Source organism: Spea bombifrons, chromosome 1, assembly GCF_027358695.1.
Source record: "Spea bombifrons isolate aSpeBom1 chromosome 1, aSpeBom1.2.pri, whole genome shotgun sequence".
Lineage (NCBI taxonomy): Eukaryota > Metazoa > Chordata > Amphibia > Anura > Pelobatidae > Spea > Spea bombifrons.
The window spans coordinates 88,195,320-88,217,792 of NC_071087.1; the positions used below are offsets into that span (position 1 = coordinate 88,195,320).

At 38.4% G+C, this 22,473-nt stretch overlaps 1 protein-coding gene and 1 long non-coding RNA gene across 3 annotated transcripts in view; one reads left to right on the forward strand and one right to left on the reverse strand.

Moving 5' to 3' along the window:
• The window catches only part of SUSD1 (sushi domain containing 1), a 45,788-nt gene that overhangs the window by 16,287 nt on the left and 7,028 nt on the right, over nucleotides 1-22,473 (forward strand). The window contains exons 6-22 of one of the 2 annotated variants that reach the window (XM_053465834.1): nucleotides 1,321-1,500; nucleotides 1,948-2,127; nucleotides 2,837-3,016; nucleotides 3,190-3,369; nucleotides 3,768-3,947; nucleotides 4,952-5,049; nucleotides 6,100-6,289; nucleotides 6,945-7,039; nucleotides 8,642-8,828; nucleotides 9,940-10,022; nucleotides 10,781-10,961; nucleotides 11,693-11,778; nucleotides 12,278-12,467; nucleotides 14,050-14,143; nucleotides 15,278-15,533; nucleotides 18,933-18,972; nucleotides 20,466-20,559. In XM_053465834.1, coding sequence (XP_053321809.1) covers nucleotides 1,321-1,500; nucleotides 1,948-2,127; nucleotides 2,837-3,016; nucleotides 3,190-3,369; nucleotides 3,768-3,947; nucleotides 4,952-5,049; nucleotides 6,100-6,289; nucleotides 6,945-7,039; nucleotides 8,642-8,828; nucleotides 9,940-10,022; nucleotides 10,781-10,961; nucleotides 11,693-11,778; nucleotides 12,278-12,467; nucleotides 14,050-14,143; nucleotides 15,278-15,533; nucleotides 18,933-18,972; nucleotides 20,466-20,559 — 2,494 coding nt within the window. The remainder of the gene's footprint in view (nucleotides 1-1,320; nucleotides 1,501-1,947; nucleotides 2,128-2,836; nucleotides 3,017-3,189; nucleotides 3,370-3,767; nucleotides 3,948-4,951; nucleotides 5,050-6,099; nucleotides 6,290-6,944; nucleotides 7,040-8,641; nucleotides 8,829-9,939; nucleotides 10,023-10,780; nucleotides 10,962-11,692; nucleotides 11,779-12,277; nucleotides 12,468-14,049; nucleotides 14,144-15,277; nucleotides 15,534-18,932; nucleotides 18,973-20,465; nucleotides 20,560-22,473) is intronic. The other variant, XM_053465835.1, reaches the window with a different exon arrangement.
• On the reverse strand, nucleotides 1,081-15,417 carry LOC128494987 (uncharacterized). Its single transcript, XR_008354216.1, has 3 exons — nucleotides 15,285-15,417; nucleotides 3,388-3,434; nucleotides 1,081-1,492 (listed from the first exon to the last, which is right to left on the reverse strand). It is a non-coding gene; the product is annotated as an uncharacterized LOC128494987 (long non-coding RNA).

Below are 22,473 nucleotides of genomic sequence, written 5' to 3' on the forward strand. Positions count from 1 at the left end.
GGGGAGCGCAAGGTCTCTAACATCCACCAGCTCTGTGATGTCGTCATGGAGGAGTGGAAGAGGATTCCAGTGGCAATCTGTGAAGATCTGGTGAACTCCATGCTCAAGAGGGTTAAGGGTCACCATGATTCACAAAGTTTGACTCTATCCAGCTCCATACAGGGTGGAGAAAAATGTACTCTTGCTCTTATTTTTTCCGAGATGTGAATCCCCTAAAAGTACAAATATTATGTGTATTTTTCACTTACACAACAATGGACTGTGGCATAATGCCTGTCCTCTCCCATTCTGAAATATATTTAGTTGCTGAAACACTGTTTGGAAGTCAAATACCATGCAAGTGTTTCCAGGTTTTCATGTTGATCATAGAAAGATCATTGGGATAAAAGAGCTTATAAAGTGATTAGCGATTGCCTTCTTCCTTCAGCCAGTGTGGCTGCAACACCCCCCACAAAAACCTGGAGAGCAATCACAAGCACTGTACTTCTCAAGATAATAATAAAGAAATATATAAGAAATAATAAAGACTCCAATGATGCCACCATGCCATCATAAGAGGAACTATCCAGTTCCAAGTAAATGTCAAAATAAAAGCAAATTTAAAATAAAATGTAAAAAATAATGTCAAATAGGTGCCTAAACACATCATGCTCTTCCCGCTCGAAATATAGGTTAAAAAAATGTCTTACCCTTAACGTACAAAAATAAGAAAAAATAATGTAGAATTTAGGGGAACATTTTACGCCCTTATGAAATAGCAATGCGCTACTTGTACATATTGCCCTGTAACTTGCATAAAAAGCAAAACAACATAAAAACACTGGGGACACACTCAGGACAAATACTAGAATCTACTTAGCAATATTCATATTTCATGAGCTTTTGTAGATGAGTAAAATCTTTTTCAAATAAAAGTCAGTTTCTCAGCATTATTATTTTTTTTTACAATACATTATATGATAAGATCAAATTAATGGTATCAAAAAAAAGCCTTTTTTTTTCCTGAAAAAACCCCAATATATAATTTGTGTATAGTAAACAAGAAAAATTACAGCGCCGATGTGTTAAACACAAACACCACAGAAAAGTTGATGAAGGGTACAAAATTTGAAAAACAGTCTCAAAGGGGGTTGATCCACAGCTATTAAAAGAATACAAAACAGATAAAATCAAACGGCATGAATTTGAACCTCTGATAAAATGTTCATTATAGTAACTGGGTTAACTTGCTATAAATGCCGACATCTTATACTCTGTATTAAAACACATAGCCTGTAATTAATATGTAAATATACTAACAGTAAGATTTTGTCTTTTAAGCTGTTGACTGTGGGCCACCACCAGTTACTCCAAATTCCATTGTGGACCCATTCATGAACAGCACTGCGGGAAGTATGGTAACATATAGGTGTGCGCAAGGATTCATCGCTGCCGGAGGTCAGAACACATCTTTCTGCACAGCCGAAGGAAGGTGGGCTGGAGACTCTCTCATCTGCAAAGGTAGAAAAACTGTTCCGTGAGAACGTTGTTGAAAATATCTATATGTGCAGTATGTATCTATCTTTCTATCTATCTCTCTATCTCTCTGTCTCTATCGATGTCTCTAGAGATAGAGATATCTCTATCGATATCTCTATCGATAGAGATATCTCTATCGATTTCTCTATCGATAGAGATATCTCTATCGATAGAGATATCTATCGAGATAGAGATATCTATTGAGATATATATATCTATAGAGAGATATATATATAGATATAAAATCTACATTGGGCCACATGGTCTAAATGATGATGAACTAGAGATAAGATGAAACATGTCTTGGGGCATAGTGTGTGCTGTGTGAAAACGAGCTTTCAATGTTGCATTTACCAGTAGTACCCTACTTATGTGGTTAAAACCTGCTGCTTAATGTTTGTATCGCTGTTCCGGTGCTTGCATTTCCAGCTGTTGACTGTGGACTGCCATACACCATGCCCAACGCTGTGATTTACTCATCCCTAAGCACCACATTTGGAAGTAAAGTGATGTACAAGTGTGCCAAAGGATTTGTCTCAGAAGGCGGTAATGACACTTCAACCTGCACAGAATCAGGGAGGTGGGAAGGTGCAACGTTGATGTGCAAAGGTGAGATGGAGGGCATAATGAGATAAAATGCTGATAATGTTAACTTTTTTTGCATCCAATTACCCAAGTTGTTCTGCATTCTTTATGGAATTCATTGTACTGATATATCATTATTCTTTACTAAGGCGAGCAGATGTCCCTGTTTTATGGGACAGTCCTCTTATGGAGACTTCTGTCTAGCCAATTTATTTATAACATCAGTGATACTATATGATGTATATATTTGACAAAAAATAGTGAGAGTGGTATGTATGGCTGAGAATGGTGTGTATTTGTGTGGCTGAGAGTGGTGCATGTGTGGTACATTACACACATAATACATACATGTTCAACCAACCTGTTTTTTGAAGGACAGTTGAGAAAATTGATATTATCCCATGAAAAACAGGGTGGTTGGGAGGTATATATATATATATATATATATATATATATATATATATATATATATATATATATTTACTGCGTCCACCCTCCCTGGCCAGCCCTGCAAGCAATGACATTGATTGAGTTATGTGCTTTTGCAGCACAGACCTCTATCAGAGCTCTGATGTGGCCACCTCCAAACTCACGTCCCACAATGTAGCAGGACGGGTAGGATAGGCAACCTTTTAGCTGCGTGTTCAGTTGGGTTGAGCTTTCAAATGAAATACAATTAATAGTACTTTTTAATTTGAGCTGTAATATTCTGTATATATTGTGACTGTTATAGTTGTAGATTGCGGACCCCCACCCACCATCCTACATGCCTCTTCAAGTTTACAAAAGAACACAACTTATGGAAGCACACTCATTTTTCAGTGCTGGAACGGTTATGTTATGGATTCTGGAGACGGCACTGCCACTTGTAATGAAGATGGGCGTTGGGTGGGAGCTGACCTCATTTGCAGAGGTAATCATAATATATACTATTTCTATCGCACTAGCTCATTTTAGAGAACAACATAATTATTCATCATTAAGTTGGCACTATTCATACATATTATATTATTCTAAACTAACAATACGATGTACCCTGACCTCATTAATAGGATTATTAACTGTGTTCTATTTTTCTCCTTTCAGAAATACATTGTGGGAACCCACCTTCAATTCCCAATGCTATAGTTGTTTGGAACGGAACTGCAAACCTGGGGAGTGAGCTGCAGTATGAATGTATGACAGGTTTCCATGAAAGGGGCAACAGGAATGTGGCTAAATGCACCGTCAATGAAACATGGGAAAATATTAACTTCACATGCACAGGTAATGTCCATATCATACCTCCAAAGCAGGAGGTGACTGAAGTCTTCTGCTATCCATCCACAGCCCTAAAAGACACAATAACGTTCATAGGAAGAGCAGACAGAAAATGGGTTTCTAAGTGAAATGCACATACACGTTAAAACACATACATTACATTCTTGTAAATGCCTTAGTTACAGAAAACTCACTAGATCATATAGTCACATACAGTCTTGATACAGCCCTGCCTCTAACCATACCTCTAAAGACCCATGCAACAAAAGTGTCAAAAAATCTCCTTGTTTAACCTCTTAAAATGTCCCTTTGTAGCACTTTGGGACTTTTGAGTCAAAATGTATTTTGTTCTTCTTAATTAACATTATATATGATTAAATAACTATATTTTCTCTATATTGGAGAGGTTGACTGTGGAATGCCTTCAATAATGGAAAATGCTGAAATGCTTTGGAACAACCGCTCCACTCTGGGAAGTTTTGTCAACTATCTGTGCAGGCCTGGATTCAAAGAGAATGGGGGGAAGAATATCTCTCTCTGCATGGCAGATGGTGTTTGGGAAAAACTGAATCTGACATGCACAGGTACGGTATTGGGAAATTTGGCTATAGCGTCTACTAGTACTTAGGATGACTTAAGCTAAGCTTCCCTATAAAAGGTATTATGCCATCACATGGCCGTGCATTAAGTGCCTAAACACATAAAACATATGTGTGTGGCCCATCAACTGAGGTTTGACCAGCGCTCCTATTGTTTAAAGATACTAAGGAAGCTGATCCTGGTTATAAACGTAACAACATAAATATAACAAAACTGTTGTGTATACATATGATGTGGGTAACTATCAGCATTTCTGCTCAGTAAATACAATATCGGCCATGAACGTATTATTTATATGGTCAGACTTCAATAGACCAATGGGGTTTCACATTGCTATCTTTACAATCAGATTTGGCATCTGAATATTTGAAGGCATTTTACCTTTGCCGGTGCACAATGATGCCTGGTTTGATTTAGCTTATGGTTCTCTAGTGGATTTTCCTGGTGCTCAACCCAGATCTGTAAGTTTTCCCAAATCTTCTGTAGTCTGTGGGCTACCATCCTATATCATTACTACATACGGATACATAAGTAGTTTGCAATTGATAGATTTATTTAAGATAAAAGTAGTGATAATGACAGTGCTCTTTTACATTCTTCATACATTTTGTCTTGAAGGAAACAGTTTAGCTGCATTATAGCAGGTAGACTACCTTATTTCATTTAGGTTGCATAACAAAATTGCTCTACAGAATCAGATGTAATGTAATGTAAAATATGGCTAACACAAAAGCATTTACCACTCCATGGGCGTCTAGTGCGCAAGAAAATAAATAAGGGCAGGTGTAGCATCATCTAAAATGCATATTTATGTTTTTGCTAGGAAAAGTATAAAAAAAATGAATGGACCATAGAGATAGATTAATGGGTGGAGACCACTTACATGTACAATTTGATTAAGTCTACATTAATAAATATGTTATAAAGAATGTAAATTCATATTCTATAACCACTGTTTAATTCTGCTTCATGGTGTTTCCCAATACAGTGAAAGAAGGCTTAATAAGCAACATTTCCATTTCCAATGACTCTTGTATACGATGGGAAAAGAGCAATGAAATAATGAATTGGACCGTATTGTATAAGGTAAATAAAACGCATGTCAGTTAAGCATTCTTGGGCATATTTAAGAGTCCATTGTTTTTTGGCTGCAAAAAATACTAAAAAAGGTTTTTTCGCGGGAAAAATGAGTACCACAAGGCCAGATGAATAAAGGGAAATAGGCATACCTTGGAACAACCCAGGCTAAACGGAGCCTTTCCTCTTCTCGGACAATGGCTTCATAAGGGGCAGGGCTAACTGACTAGTGTGGGTGTGGTTAGTTTGCATGGGGAAAGGTTAGGGGTGGGGCTAGCTAGATATTCTTGAGTATGTGAAGAGTAGGAGGGATAGCGGGCGGGGAGTGGTGTGGGTAAAGCTTGGAGAAAGAGGACCTGGAGACCAGGGGAACCTGGATAGCTTTACCATGGAGACTCCGGGGCAAACCCAGAGAGTTCCCAGGCATGGAAATATGTTCTAAGAACATAAGAGAGGTAATGCAAATGTTTTTTTTTAAATAGCTTAACAACTGTTCAACAGGTTTTAAGATATGTTATATCGGTTTAATCTCAATACAAGAGAATTCATGAATAACTAGTGACAGCTTGCATTAGTGAAGGGGGACTTCTTCAAAAAAGCAACCATGTCCACACTCGTGGACAAGTTCATACCCCATTGACTTCAGTGGAGTTTGAGCATCATTTTGAATCCAACATGTGAATCAAGTTTTGTAAATTTGGCCCATAGACTATCGCAGGTTAGTGTTAATATGTTTGACAGATTTAGTTAAATAAATTGTGATATATTGCTTTTATAATTATTTGACCGTGATATATATACGGCATATATATATATATCTATATATATATATTTCGGTATGACTGTGTGAGGTCATAGGTCATAAGATTATTTAAGCCTAGTTGCCTAACCTAGTATGGTCTTCCAGTGGTTGATTTTACAAAGCATGGTTCTCGACAAGTTATTTTGATAGAAATGGTAATATATGGTTAATATATAGCACCATGTTCCTTACTGAATATGTAACATAACAAATGTTTAAAAAGGTAACTATGTTTCTTTTATTATGTCCAAAAAAAGTTCAGTATCTACGGAGTGGAGCAGGATCAAAGGGATATAGTGAGCATGATGTCCTTCAACTATTCTACAGATTACCAGTCCCCAACTGTGTGTTTAGACCTTCTTCCAGGAAACAACTACAATGTCACAATTACAGCCTTTTCATCTGATGTCCTACTGACAAAATTAAGTGTAAAGGTGCATACAGCTAGTAGGTAACCTTTCTTTTCTGATAGTCTTTAAACATGTTGCTTTCAGATATCACAGCAGAAGAAAAAGCAGGGGAAAGGAATATAAAAATACCCAATGAGAAACAGACAAGGCAGATATTTTTCTGTTATAATGTTCTGATGTTCCTTTTAAATACAGACCAGTCTAGCATTCAATCTGGGCTGGTCAGCAATATGTAAAAACTAAATCTGTCCTTGAACATATGGCTGATGTTGTCACCCTACCTATGGCAGCACCTTCAGCCACCTGTCCACTACCGCCATCTTCTCTACACGGTGTTGGGATATCATATCCGGAGCTCTGTGTCTTAAAGGAGCACAGCGCCTTTTAATTTAGTCTATGGAGAGTGTGCCTTCTTTAAGAGATCTCCCCTGCCACAGACCTATTGAGCAGCAGCACACCAGGGGGCCTGACCACCCATTAGGGTAATTTGCCCTCTGGTTTTGTACTGCCTCCCCTTGGACCTGCCACCCTAGGCTGGCATAGGTCACTGCCTGTATTGTAGAAGAAACTTGCCAGGGTTAGCCTTTTATAATACGTAATAAAGCTGGGGAGTTCAAACTGCACCTTTATTGAACAAACCCATCTATTTGACATCTACTTAAATGCACTTTTTTTACTTGTGTGTCTTGCAGTGAAAGGAAAGCCTGGAAATATCATGGTATTCAATGAAACATGTTTGCAGTGGACTAAAAGTTCAAGGAAAGCTGGGTTTAGTGAAACATACACAGTAAGTGCATCCCCATGGACTGGCCACAATATCAGCGTCTTACATTTGTTTGGTCAACCAAAGCCAAAGCAAATCGATGCAAAGATCCGATTGATGAATAGATACCACAGTACAAGAAAGAAAAAAAAAACATTGGCTTTACAGATAATATTGTTATTAGATAACCATATGACTTATTTGTGGTAAGGCAGTCAGTTTAAAACCATCTTGGTACTTTTTCTCACACCCTTTTAATGGAACTAAAAAATAACCACAAAGGACATTTTTTTTATAGAAAGCCCCATAATCTACCAAACCTATGATTGTACAGACACATATATAACATGGTGGGGGCTATTTGGCATTTTTTAGGCTTGAGTTTTCAGTTTATGACAAACCTACTGTTTGTCAACTTCAATAATATAAACTACATACTCCTAATAAAAACTCATGAAGTGAACAAAACTATAATAAGGTTTATTTAATTGTAGTGAATAATCAAAATAAAATATAGTAAAGCAAAGCAACCAAAGTGAACATTGCTTTACTATACACAATTAGCTAATGTAGCCATAAGAGCACAAGGTGACCATTGGAGTGGCAGTGGTTTAGCTGTGCCAGCCGATTCACTTTAAATCACATATACCCGCAGTGAACGTACTTCAGGGTTACGCACTCGTCTGGCCAATATCACAAAGCAGTGGGTGGCAAATGCTTTTCTTTAGCTCTATGCAGATTCAAATGACGGCATCAGAAGCAGGTTTTCGGGGCTTGTTACCCTTTTATCTCCATAAAACACATTAGACGTTTCCAAACTTAGTGGTAGTAAAACTATGTAACATATTTTGTATTCTCTGTCTAGGACAAAGTAATATACAGTACTTACTGTGATAGCATGTTTTCCAATATACAACTCATGTTTAGATGGTAATGTTAACAATCTTTGTGTGAAAGTCGGTGCTATTAGTCATAGACGCTACATTCTGCATTCCAACCTCAAGAATACCTGTTTCATCCAGGCATCATGCGAGCTGAACAATCTGTGATTCATACTTGTGGAATCTGATCTGTCAGATTTAATAGGTTATATGGTTATTTAACTAGCGATAAAAAAAAGAATTCCCATGAAACTATTTGGCAGGTTCTCTTTACTGCAGGAATTAAATATTTCCTTTGCTCATAGCAAAGTTTATCCTACAGAAGTCCTGCAGACCATGAAAGCTTCTACGGCCTACGTAGAGAGATAGAATTTGACAACATATGACAAGTGTTCAGCCCTTCTAGTTTGACACTTATACCTGTAAAGACTTCAACCTTAATCTCGTCTTAGATTCTGGATATCCATATGAATATCCCATGCCTGTTTAAATTCACTTTCTGTAACCTCTACAACTTCTCTTGGGGTGCTGCTCCTCTTCTCCACCGCCATCTACTGTATTTGATGGAGTTTATGGACAGTGCTATTAAAAGGCATATGCTGCAAACTACATAACTGCTTGAAGCCAGCAGTGGAGTAATGAATTCTGCCAGGATCCAAACCCGATCATAAATATGTGCTGGGTATCTTTATCCTGGCCAATTGTAAACAGAGCAGTAGCATTAATTACTCGATGTTCTTCATAGGTATTGATTCGTGGTAAGATGTGGTCATCCGGAAACCTGCTTCAGGACATAATATTTAACTTCAGTACAGACAAAATGATCCTGGTGCTGTGTCTCGAGCTTCCACCAGCAGCAGAATATTTCGTATATGTCACAGGGTTATCCACAGACTTTTCTAGCCACGTTCATGTCAATAGCTCAGTAGCTGGTGAGTATAGCTGCATGTTTCTTGGCATAGGCACTAAAGTAATCCCTTTGTTTCGTCTTTACGCGTGTTCCATGTATTCCATGAAAGGCAGCAATGTTACACACACTGGGAACCTAACTAGCCTTGGGTTGGAGGAAACAGAGGGGTAATGGTTTGGAACCAAGCTGGAGGTCAGTAGATCCAAACACCATTCCCTGCACTAGGAGATCTGAAGAGTTATTTCAGTGGCCTGGCACCAAGTAGCCTGCTTTGCCCTGTGAGGGAGATCAGTGGAGTTCCCAGATATGGGTATGGAGCATGATCAGCTAGAGTTCATTATCGAAAGGCTTTATGAAAGGTTTTTGGTTGTCTACATGACAGGACAATTTGCCATTTATTGCCTCCTTAATAGTGTATAGCATTCAGATTACGTTATTTCCTAAATTTGGTGGTCATATGCAAAAAAAAATTGCTTTTTTATGCCACCACATGCTCTTGGTAATTGATGAATAGCTCTAATAGTACATCATGGTGGCAATCCTACAAGATCTAGCAGTTTAAAGCAGCATAACTAAACATATTTGAACAGCATCAGTTTTAAAGGTCTTCACGTTGGGTTACCATGTCTGCCATATTTTCTGGATTCATATACATTTCACAAACTGCTCACTAGTCTTTATAATGTGCTACCCTGTAGTATATGTGATATATCCTGCAATATGCAGGGTTGCACTTTACATGCGCTGATAAGCAACATGTAAAATATATACCTGTACTGGGGAAAAAAAAGACTGATGTGGTCATTGTTTTATAAAGTTGCAGTTACACCCAAAAATAAGCGGATGGTGGGCAGTGAGCACCCTGTGCTCTTGGACACATTTGCTTACATTTTTGTAGCTGTCAATCACAACTAAAAGTCAACAAGATATAGTTTTTGAACTCCTGCAGAATGTTATCTTTGTACCTGTCTGTTCTACTACATTTCAAATAATTTATTTCTTCCCTTTCTTTGTGGGGAACTGGCATTGATACAGGTTCATTAATTGCGTGTTTGTAAGGGAAGATCAAATTTTAGATAAACGTGAAATGAGCTGGATTTCCATTAATCTTGTTTAATCTTTTGTCCTTTTAGAAAATGCAAACTCAACCACACAATTTAACGAAACTTGTTTGAGTTGGAACAAACGTGCAGATGGCTTGCGAGAGTTATACAAAGTAAGTATTTGCTGTTGCTTTTTTACATGCACATTGTCCATTCTAATTAGGGTGTTTCAAACAGAGAGAAAACACAGAAAAAAAACCCTCCTGCCAAGCAAACATGACGAGGTGGCATTTTTGCTGTACACACACAAAATGTATAGGTTTTATGTATGCCAGTGGGATACCGATACCTTTTCAAAATATATGTATGGCCACCCAATAAAGCTTTGTGCATTGATCTATAATTCTGTGCAGGATCTACCAAAAATCAGTTCCGGTCACTACAGCTCTGTACATGCCAACATTGTTTCTATTGTGTATAAGCATCGTTTAGCCAATGCAGCCAATCGAGCCTCTAGTTTCCTTTGGTCTGTTATTAACTTTTTAATTGAAGTTATTATTATTATTATCTTTTATTTATATAACGCCAACAGTTTACGCAGCGCTTAATATAATACATATATTCAAGGGGTATGACAAGACCAGTATTGACAGACAAACCGGTACGTTAGGTGGAGAGAGCCCTGCTCGCAAGTGGTGGTCATCCCATTTTTAGGGATCAGTGAAGCAAACTGCATGTGCTTCACTGTACCTGTCTCTCTTTAATTCAGTATTTTTCATTTATTTTTATTTACTTACTGAGAGGCCTCCTAATGTTCTGGGACTATGATGTAGTACTGGTGCACATGCCCTACCAGCATGTATTTATGGGCTACAGTGAGTAGTATACTGTACTTCAATATGTCACATTTGTTTCACTTTTGCTCCATAAGCTTCAGCTACAAGGAGGAAGATGGTATCCAATGGAATTGCTTCCTGAATTGCCTTTTAACATAAGCGCAGACCAAAATATATCTTCTGTGTGTTTGGATCAACCCAGAGACACACAACCCACTGTACATGTGACGGAAACTCCAAATAATCACAACACACAGCTAACTACTGCATCGTGTGGTATGTAAGAAGTCTGAATTGTAACTATAGGGCTATAAAGCTGCAGACCATATATGAGCTCAATGTGTTTGGACTACATGTAAGGCTTCGAAGTGCTAATGTATTGCATCATTGAGCTCACAGGTTTGGGGGCCAACAGTTAAACTGTCCAATGATATATGCTCCCATATATGCCCCCACCCTTATAAATCTATTCACTGGTTCCAGTAGTCGGACTGGTCAACAAGTTTGAGCATAACGTCATCTTCACTAAGGTCACTATATAATTGAGTCTTCACTCATCTTGCCTTGCTCAGATTGACTTGATTTTTTGCTCAGATTGACTTGATTTAATAGTCAACTTAACTAAACCAAAATGTATCTGAATATATTTCTATAGCAACTCAACCCAACATGTCTTACATTAATCAAATTATGCATTTTAACATGTACATGTGAAAAGCCTTAAATAAACGCCTCTTAAATTAGAGGATTTATGTTAGAGTCCTTAAAGAACCATGGAAAGTTCTACCAAGATGGATACTCTATTGCTTCTGAATTCTTACCAATAGTCTATTCAAAAAGAAAAGTGCAGAGAGAACTGTATGAAACCTTTCCAGTTAGTGGAAGTTTTAAGTCAGTAAAAGATAAGCTGCATGTAGGGGTATGAAAAAGACAAATAAAGAGGGCAAGTGTGGCCTCTTTTTCTTGTCCCCAATGCTCATATGACACAACGTCATTTTTGTTTTCAGGTGGGGGACACTTTAGAGAGCTGACTGTACTCAATGAAACATGCTTGTGTTGGAGGAGACAATCAAGAACCAAAGAGATATACACGGTAAGCAGGACTGCTTAGGATCCCAGCAGAGCTTTTTTCACCCTAGAATATTCAGAAAAAAATATGATATGATTATTAATACAAAGCAAAACTACAAAGTAAAACCAGAGCTTTTCTTGTTTACAGTCCCAATCTGGAGCAATACGCAGATACATGTCATTGGTTTCAAGTGATGTCAGTGGCTTAATAAATGTGGTCCAGCACAGACAAAAAATGCGTTCTTTATGCAGAGGGGAGGTTGATGGAAATTTTATGTAACGTAACAAAAAAAGTAGAACAAGGTGAAAACTAAAGTGCTAGGTTTAGTATATTTAGAGATGACTCTGGCATTGAAAGGGTTCTATGTGTGGGCCCAATCCATGACTCTGAAGATAAGAACTTGCAGTCCCCAGATGAGATGCTTCATTTGCTCAGATATTGTTATGAGTCTTACCACTTTAAGGCATGTCTGGATGAGATGACAAAATACTTAGAAGACAGTTGTGTTCTCATTTTCCAGCTTGTTATCAATGGATACAGATGGTACCAGATGGATTTCAGACACAGACTTGTGTTTAATGTTACCACACAAGAGGAGGTCCCTCTACTCTGCTTAGAACTGCACCCAGCCACAAACTACACGGTGACCATTATCTCAGTGTTATACCAACAACACCCTGCCCAGGTCAACATAACTACCAGCATAGCAGGTATGGCTTGTGTCCCTTCATTTGGAGAACAATACCTCAATGAATGTTACAATTGTGATATCTAGTATTTATCAATAGTGGAGTTTATTCACTTAATAGTGGGTTGCACTTGTATTGCTGAAAGATGTTTTCCTCCCAACACTGTGAATTTTACAAAAATGTGTAGTATTACCTTCTGCACACTAGATGGCAGTGTACATACAGGCATTAAACCACTGCCGAGAGCCCATTTCCCAAATACTGTATGTTCTAGTATTATGGTTTGAAAGACAGAGCTTTATATTATGTATTGCGGTTTTATATATTGCAGTTTTAAATATGTCTCATCCATTATGTTATAAAAGGCAGTTAGAGGGCAGCATGACTTTCATTTTGGGACTTTCGGGACACATACTATTCACAACTGCACAAACCCTACCTTAAGGACAGATAGGTTGACACACCCGACGTGCTTACACACATATTGAACAACAATAATCAAACTCTTTACTTATTTTGAATGCTTTCTTCTGGCTAATGGCTAGTCTGACTTGTCTGTAATAAAATGCTGTTCTACATTTGCATACTTTTTTTTAATTAGACTTATTTCCCTAAGCAATCAAAAGAATTTAACAAATCGAGTAATATTTTAGACTACCGTGTCTTTAATTAAATGGCTCCTAATGCAATTGTATTAACTTTTAGTCTATCACATATTTTTCACATACCCAAGTACACGTTGTGAGACGATATATGTAGGCGCTTACTTACTATGCAGACAAAGACAATACAGGCATCTTGCACTTAGCGTGAGCTGCCATGTGAGATTCGTTGGATTAGTAAGGTTGCATGACGTTACCCAGTTGAGTTCCCACCACCCCTGAGCTTAGTGTCAAAAGAACACTAGGGAGCCACGTGACCTTCAAACTCACACAGTGAGTTGACCACACTTGCTATTTTAAGGTGCTAGATTAATTCATTTCAGCCATTTGCATTAAGTATCCTGTATTTTACTTGTTTATTGCTGACATGTCTTACAGAATGTTTCTTCATTTACAACTCAGGAGCGTACATACTTCAGACTAGGACACTTCTGTCCTGAATTTTTTTAAATGAATTTGTTTACATTCAGTCGTGGTTTCATAAGGCCCTGTCAGCTCAACCATACATACTGTATATATATGTATATATAAAATCTAAATGACTGTAAATGTCACTACCTTATATTCAGCCCACTGCAGTCACAGTTTTTAGCACAGCTAAGGTAACTAATTACAACTACCTATAGGGGCACCCTGCGGACATGGAGTCCAGTTTGATGCATGCATTTGTAATTGTTTACGGTCAGGACTAGTGATCACTCACACTCTTTCCATCCCAGTTCAACTGGCTGATGTGCTTTGGGGTAAATCTGCTGCCAACCTTCAGTGTTTATTCACAAATCACTCTATAATAGTGAAATAGTGGGTAAAGAAGTGAGGTGTTTCAGTGCCAATAAACAACTATTTTGGCAAAGTGTTAACATCTTTGAGGATACAGCATATTTTATTTTTAATGATAATTTCCTTTTGCTAAATCTAATGTATAATCTCTTTTTTTATAGTGCCCCCACTTCCCAAAGCAATGTTCAAGGTAGTACAAGGTCAGTTACCACGAGTGAGCTTTCATCGGGTTGATGAGAAACACGGACTCATCAGGTGAGCCATTCTTTTTCTCAGGTTAATCAGTAACTAGTTATCTTTGTTTGACCTTTCCACGCTAAGATTTTGTTGGCAAGTTTCTTGAGGCCGATTTGACAACCCCGTGCTCTTGTCATTGACATAACTCCTAGTTGAATATCACAAATTGCACTTTTCCTTCTGGAAAAGGAGAACTTTCTGAGCAGAAGATATGTTAACAAACAAATCAATTCATTTCAAGTGACTCCTAAATGTATTATGAACATTACGAACCCTGACAAGCTTCTCCTGCAACAAGACGGAAGCTGACTAGTATTTGCATTGTACATGCTCAGCACTTCTTGTAAAATAAACTTTTCAGGTGTGGTCCTTCATAATGTATAATTAGGTCAGGGAATGCAAATGTCAAATTTTCCAGCAAAATAAAGTCGATTAAAGTCGAAGAGTTTGTGAGGATTGCTCTATCCTTTACATGGAATGCTATTTGTGTGGAACACAAACAGCACTGCGAATAATGGAACTGGGAAAGTCTTTATAACTCGCCAATACACTACCATTCAAAGGTTACCACTTAGATGTTTTCATGGTGGTGCTAACATTAACAAAATCTACACTGATCCCACCGACGTTAGGGGCCCCCCCCACAGACGTCAGTGTGCAGTCCTGGCCACGTCGCGCAAGGAAAGGCTCCGGGTAGCCAGAGCCCAGAAGTTCCCAGGTATGATTATGTATACCAGGTGGACTGTTTAATGGGAAAACATTCCGCAATTAAATCTTCAGGCATTCTGGTTGTGTAACTTTTGTACATTAAGTGATTAAGATAAACACTTGGGACCACAGAGGTCATATTATCAGGCATTGCTGCAAGAATTTGTGCCATCAAGCCTGTCCCTGTCACAGTTCCTCTGACACAACTCGCCAACCTAATAGGCCCCAATTACCACCTCATTAGCACTTTTCTAGTAAATATTTTCAATATTTTTATGTATTATTCATATTAAATGTTGGACTATACCTATCTAAAAATGGTAACAAAAGAAAGCTCTATCTGTCCTTGAAAAAAAAAAAAATTTGTGTGGGTGCATAAAAAAAACATAAAAATATTGCAGAAATATTCACTTTTTTTTTGTTGTTGTTTTTTTTAATAATCAGTTCCTACCAGGTCTTTGTGATCCATTTGGTTTCCCTGTGCTCCTTTTCATGCGAGTCTTTGGAGGCTGTTACATATTTCACTAATAAATCCAAGACCCTTGGATACATCACTGCAGAATTCTTTCCTCGTGACATTTCAGACCATCTGGAGTTCTCAGTTGGGGATAGAAAATACTATGGCGAATTTTACAACGCTCCTTTAGCAAGAGGGGAAGACTATTGCATCATACTAAGGATTATAAGCAAGTGGGACAAGGTATGTGACAGGTCTTAGAGAAAAAATAAACTAATAATAAACTAGCATGTATGTGTTCTTAAAATTGGTAGTGAACCAGCTAAGTGAAATAGATTATTATAATCATTAAATAGTTTTCATGAAGCAGCATAATATATCTGTCTCCGAATCAGCCTATCTGTCTGTCTATCGTGCTCTGTTGTGATGGTTTCAGTGTAAGTCTATAATAATATATATATATATATAATATATAAAACTGTTCTTTTGGGAGACTCACCTATTCAGTTTTGCTGCGGCAGCACCTTCTTGAGGGTGTTTGAAATGTTACTTTTTTCCCTCCATTATCCTCCATCACTTATGTGTCATAGTCTCATAACACTATACTCTCGTACAAAAAAGTTTTAACAACTCAGCTGAGAACAGACAGCCACTTAATAGCTTAGACTCCTGTGCATCCCAACTCACAAGTTTTAACTCACTTCTGCCATTATATTTGAAAAAGGAGGTTTCAACTGGACAGCCCTTGAATACAGAGATAAATCCTAGGTGCTGAATTCCCCTCTTGATGTTCTGAGAAATGCTAGGCCAAAGGCCGTGTGAACAGCAGAGAACAGGCCAGGTGGGAAATTGTCCGCCTGGGCTGCTTTAATCCTAGGCCTCTACCCGAGACTCTTTGTATTCTACTTGCAATTCCATATGTATAAACCAGACTATATAAAGTAAAATCCCCGTTGTGCTCCCTTTATTGGTTTTCTATGCATTCCTTTGGAAAATGTGTGTTGGATGAAACTGGATAGTACAGATTCAGTGTGTCTTGGGTTACTTTACTGTACCCTGGGCTTAATTCAGTCACCCATTCCCTGTATGTGCAAATTTGAGCTGTCATTCAGCATTCAGTGCATACTTGAGTATGAAAGTTGAGTGCGGTGTTGAGGTACGCATGTGTTGGAGAATTGTACACTGTCAAGATGTTGTTATTTTCTCCTCCCCTATATGGTATGCCTGTCCTATTCTGTTCCCTTGTTTCTCTCTTTCCTTTCTTTCTGTTGTCTCCTCTCTTTTTCCCCTCTCATCTCCTTTCTCTCCCCCTTTCCTTTGTTTTACTCTTCTCCCCTCTTTCTCTCCTTCCTGTTCTCTCTTTTTTCCTCTTCCTTGTCTTCTCTCTCTTCTCCCCTTTGTCTATTTTCTTCTTATCTTTATTCACTCTTTTCTCTTTCTCCTATGTACATATTTTCCATTATTTCAAATGACTAAAGAGGGACACTTTTGTTTTACCGAGTGTGTCATTACCAAGACTTTTTTATGTGACTTTGTGACCTACTGGTAGCCTCTTCAATAGTTTCTGGAGTTTCAGGGCTGTAGAAAACTACATTTATACCCAACATCCTGAGCTCCTAGAAAAGAGCGACATAATGTAAGGAAAGAGAGGTAGATGGATATTGATCCAAAGGGACTATCCCTCCTAAACTTTGGTATTTGGCAGATATGCATGAAGAAACCTTTTGGGGCTCCTGAGACCCTGTATGCATGGTTTGCAGCACTAATGAATTTAACGTGCAGGTTAGGAGAATATATAACCATTAAAAGCTCTCTGCCAGTCTCCATTGCATCACAAGACTTTCATTAAGGCTTGACTTGTGATATTCTTATGATTATGACCGATCCAGCTAAGATCACATGCCTACATGTCAAGATTTTCCCTTTATGACACGAGGCACAAACCAAAGGGAGTCGCCTGATTCTTTTTATCTCTACTGCAACAATCATGTTTAATGCTTATGAAGACAAGCCCTAAGGCTATTCATGTACTAAGCAAACTGTGTTATCCCCCCTGAGTTCCCTTCATTAAAATGCACTTTGCTTGGAAAATAAAAGTGATTAACAAAGTTAACAACACATAAGGTTGTAAAAGTAAAATAGTAACAGGAAAAATTCATATCGAAGGGACTTAATTTTCAACATCTTGTCACAGATAAAGGAAAAAATATAAAACCAGATTGGAAACACACTCGGGCTAAGAAATCCATGTACCCATGAGACCAAACATAAAGTAGGTCATACCCACATTGTATCCAGCACATAAAAAACATAACATATTACTACTCTAAGAAGAACATGAAGAATATCACAAAAATCTCAGTGGTAGCCCAAAGATGACAAGGCTTATGCAGCCACATAAATTATCCCTACATAGATATTTAATGTTTGGTTTGAAGCACACATACTCACTAGCACGCACTTACATATACACATCCATGCTCACACACCCTTACACATACATGCTTATACACAAACATTTACACATCCATGCTCTCACACCCTTACACATACATGCTTACACACAAACATTTACACATCCATGCTCTCACACCCTTACACATAAATGCTCACACACCCTTACACGTACATGCTCACACACACACAGTTACACATCCATGCTCTCACACCCTTACACATAAATGTTCACACACCCTTACACATCCATGCACACGCACCCATATACACATCCATGCTCACACATACACATCCATGCACTTTTCCTCCTTCCTCTACTCACCCCCCCACACACACACAGCTCAACAGAGTCACATGACCTCACGTTACATGACTATGCTCTGCCCCTACCTCTCTGGGCCAGGAACAGAGTGTGGTCATGTGGTGAGTGGCACTCGGGGTGGAATGCCACCCCCCACATACGCCACTGGTGCTGAGCGCCGAGATATGGCATCATAACCCGATGCTCGGAATTATTTTGGGGCTGTTGGAGGGAGATCTATGATCTCCCCAGCTGGCCCGTAGCCCCGAATGGAGACTCAGGGGCTAAAATATGCTTTATTTTAGAGTCTCTATTAAGGGCTATGAAGTTGAGACTCTGGGCTTCAACCCCAGTAGCCCCTTTAGTGTGGCATCTCCCTTGCAAATGCATTTTCCCTTTGCCAGCCTTTTTCCCATACAGGAGATGTGTCAAGGCAAACTCACCTCCTTGCATTTGATATACTTCCAATTGGTGGTGAGAAACCACCTATAAGGAGTTTTATGCGACACTGGAGTGTCCCTTTAATCTTGTCGTTAGAGAACCAGCTGTGTGGACAAATGGGCTGTATGTTGGCATTCTGCATCTCTAGTGGATATGCAATATATTGTCTGAATAGCTTGTAATTTTTCTGTTTCTTGTAATTTGCATTACAAATGAAGTAATGAATTTTAAAACGAAGCTGTTTGTGATATAAATCTTATAACTAAATCACATAAATGCCAAACGTGTTGCAGATGCCAGGGAAAATTTATTCAGCAACTTCCTAGACATTTTTCAAGGTTTTGTAGGAAAATAAAATCTGTCCTTGGAATGGACATAATGCTTGTAGAATTTATGTTTGTTTCAATTATCCTGAAATATATATTTATCTTTTCCTGTTTTAGATGAAAACACAGTCATGTATGGTCGTGGCGGAAATAAGAGGTAGGTATTTGACAACCCAAAATAATATCAAATAATAATAAATATTATTATTAATATAAAACTATATATGGAAATGCTGCAAATGTGTTCACCCTGAGACAGTAACCCTTTCATAGACCATCACATAGATTCCATTGCAGTAACCTGCTAATAGTGGCAAACGGTTGTAGTAATGGTTCTTATGAAAACCATGTCACCTGTGTTCATGCAGGGAACTGTGATTTACTGGTGAGAAAAGCACAAATTGAGATGCTAAAATGTCACTATTTTTAAAATAAGCATAGATGGGAACTTCCTCAGGCAGGTTAACCCTTTCTCTTTTGGGGAGTGGCTTCCTTGAAGAGGCGGAGTAAACATGCATGGGGGTGGGGCTGGCCCCAAATAGCCTGGGTGGGGCATGGGCATTGACGACACTTGGCCCCGGTAACTGTAAACTCCCAGAAAGCATTTCACAGTTTGTGTTGGGAATTTAGCACTTCTTATATTTGCATTATAAAAATAAACTGATTTATTTGTATGTCTTGTATTTGCATAGTAATACAGACCAGCATGGATTAGGCAAATTAATAATTGAAAGTGTAAACAAACCTAGAGAGATTATCATTGTTTCCAGAAAGCTCTATAGAGTTTAAATGCAATCAAATCATCATTTATTATTAATTCAAAGAAGTGCCAATGCTAACAGAGGAGATGCTATTACATCTGTGTCCCATAGAGCCTTTGCTGTCAAATTAAGTGAATAGTGGTTGTTTGGCCGATCTTATTTTTTGGACGAGTTGTTAAAAAACATTATCTCATAAAAATCACCAATTTTGTGCCAAACTATTCTGAAGATCGTTTTCGGATTTCAGCTGACCAGGCATTGTATCATAATAGGATATAGGACCTTTTAACCATATGTAAAGTCTAGTAATCTTTAAAAATAGATAGTATACTTTAAGTTTCACTATTGATAGTTTCTGATGATGACATACGTTTACAAAACTGCCGCTGAGATCACTCCGAGTTAAAGATATATATATTATATATCAATTAACTACATGGATTTTTTTTCTACTAACCTCAGATGATGTCCCCACATTTGTCTGCAAAGTTCTATGAATTAAAAAACATGCTTTATATTGTATCATATATATTATATATATATATATATATATATATATATATGTATCTGGTAATCATATTTGACTATAGGCATCTTTCTCCAAAGTAAACAATCTTTATAGCTGGAATTTTCCATTCCTTTAATTGTTATATCATCCGCCTCTGAACCCTTTCCAGTTCCATGATGTCTTCTTTATGAACCAGTGAACCATGTTACTATGTTTGACGGTCAGTTCTGTTCAGAACTGATAGATTCAAAAATCCATGCAACCAATGAATCATATTTTTGTGTATTTTCTGTATTATGTTCTAATGTGTAATGTGTAGCCACATCATGCAGAATTACACTTATAGCCATAAATATTGAAAAGCTGTTTCATTTCTTTTAGATTTGCCTCCTCCTAGGCATCACGTGACAGTGGTCTTACTAGCTTCGATCGCATTTGTCTGTTTTCTTGCATTTATGACATATACAATGACACGGTATGTAAACTATTACAAATAGACATTTACCATGTTTCTGTTTCTCAAATATGTTTATTTAATGAGAACCACCAGCCAAACCTGTCTGCTCATTTTTATTGTTGTTGAGTTCTTTTCGTATAATCTATGATCTGCTTGGTAATATTCTAATCATCCATAGGCTTGCGTAATGGATTGGGACTTATTTCATTAAAAAAAGGTTTCTCTGTGTCATGCAAGTGACTCAGTGGAAGTATTTTTGTTCAATTTTACTATTGTAGTGGGAAAATATCCATCAGAGTATCCACCCAATGCCATCTGTAAGGGAATTCTGGAACACAAGGACTATTCTCTGAATACGAGAACTCACTGGTTTTGACTAGCCTTCCTAAATCATGCGCCTTAATTCGAATATTTTAATGGAATATTAAAAAAAAATCATTTATTTGCCCAGCAGCTGTAACTATTTGTTGTAACCTACCCCCTTATTATAGTGGGGGTTAAGCTATGTTGCTTGCTTGGTGAACAGCCTTATCTCTCAATGTTGGTACAGCGCCTACTGGTTCTGTCTTTGAACGTGTTCTGTCTCCACATGAAGGCGAATGAAGGTGTAACTGGTAGTGGCTGTGTGACTTTCCTACCTTCGTGTCCAAGCAGTGGAGCAGACAGGACCGGCAAAAGCTCAGGTTAGACGGATACACGAAGACACGGAGATTTGAATCAATGTGGGTTTATTTGACCCAAGTCAAACACAAACAATGATACTGAAACCTTGGTGTTGTCTGTTAATATCTTTCCTAAAGCTATCTGCTGGTCAAAAAACTGATGCCTTACGTGCCCGAGTGATGAATGTCCAGTCACACAGAAAGCAGATCCCTCACACAAGGGTTGCAGGAAGTGACATGGACCCAGGCTCCTGAAAACACGCCCAACTTTATTAACAAGAACAGAGGCGTGCAGCATACGAATTCTGGCCAGCAGGTGGCAGCAAAACAACAATACATATAAACAACATGGTGATGGAAGAAGTGACAATATGGTGGACATTAAATAAATACAGTCCAGAGGACAGCACACTCCCCGTCTGAAATTCCCGAGGGAATTTCACTATGACTAATGTCCAAAAAAAAAAAAAATATATATGGAACAAACCTGTAACAAACATGTTAGAATATAACAGGAAACATTACAACATAGTCCTGTTTCAAACTTGAAATGGAGAAGATCCACAAAATTCAAGTTCAGTTCTGTTCATCCTGCAGATAGGCAACCGCTGCTATGGCTTCCGTGGAGGCGTCTGAGAACACGTGGAGTTCTTTCTTTATGCTAGAGGTAGATGAGGTTTTGACATAGCATCTCGGGATGTGGATCTCATCCAACGCACAGAAACATTGTTTCCAGGCTTCCCATTTTTGCTCTTTATCAGAAGGAAGTGGGGTATCCCAATCCTTGACGGTTTCAGAAAGCTGTCTCAGTAGGGATCTACCTTGTATGGTGATGGGCGCTACAAATCCCAGCGGATCAAATAGGCTGTTCACCACTGATAGGACACCACGTTTTGTGAATGGCTTGTCCGCACAACTTATTTGAAAACCGAAGGAGTCGGCCGAGAGATCCCACCTGAGGCCCAAGCTCCTCTGCACAGGTGGACTGTCCAGTCCCAGGTTAATGTCCTTGAATCCAGGTGCATGATCACCTGACTCGAAGGCTCTCATTACGGCCAGGCTGTTTGAAGCAATTTTGTGTAATCTAAGTTTAGCTTGGTACAACATTTTTTGAGTCCTCTTGAGCAGACTGATAGCCGCTTCTTCAGTCGGTAGTGATTTGAGTCCGTCATCTACGTAGAAGTCTTTTTCTACAAAGTCTCTTGCATCTGCACCATACTCAGACTCTCCTTCTAACGCAGTTCTCCGAAGGCCGTAAGTTGCTACGGCA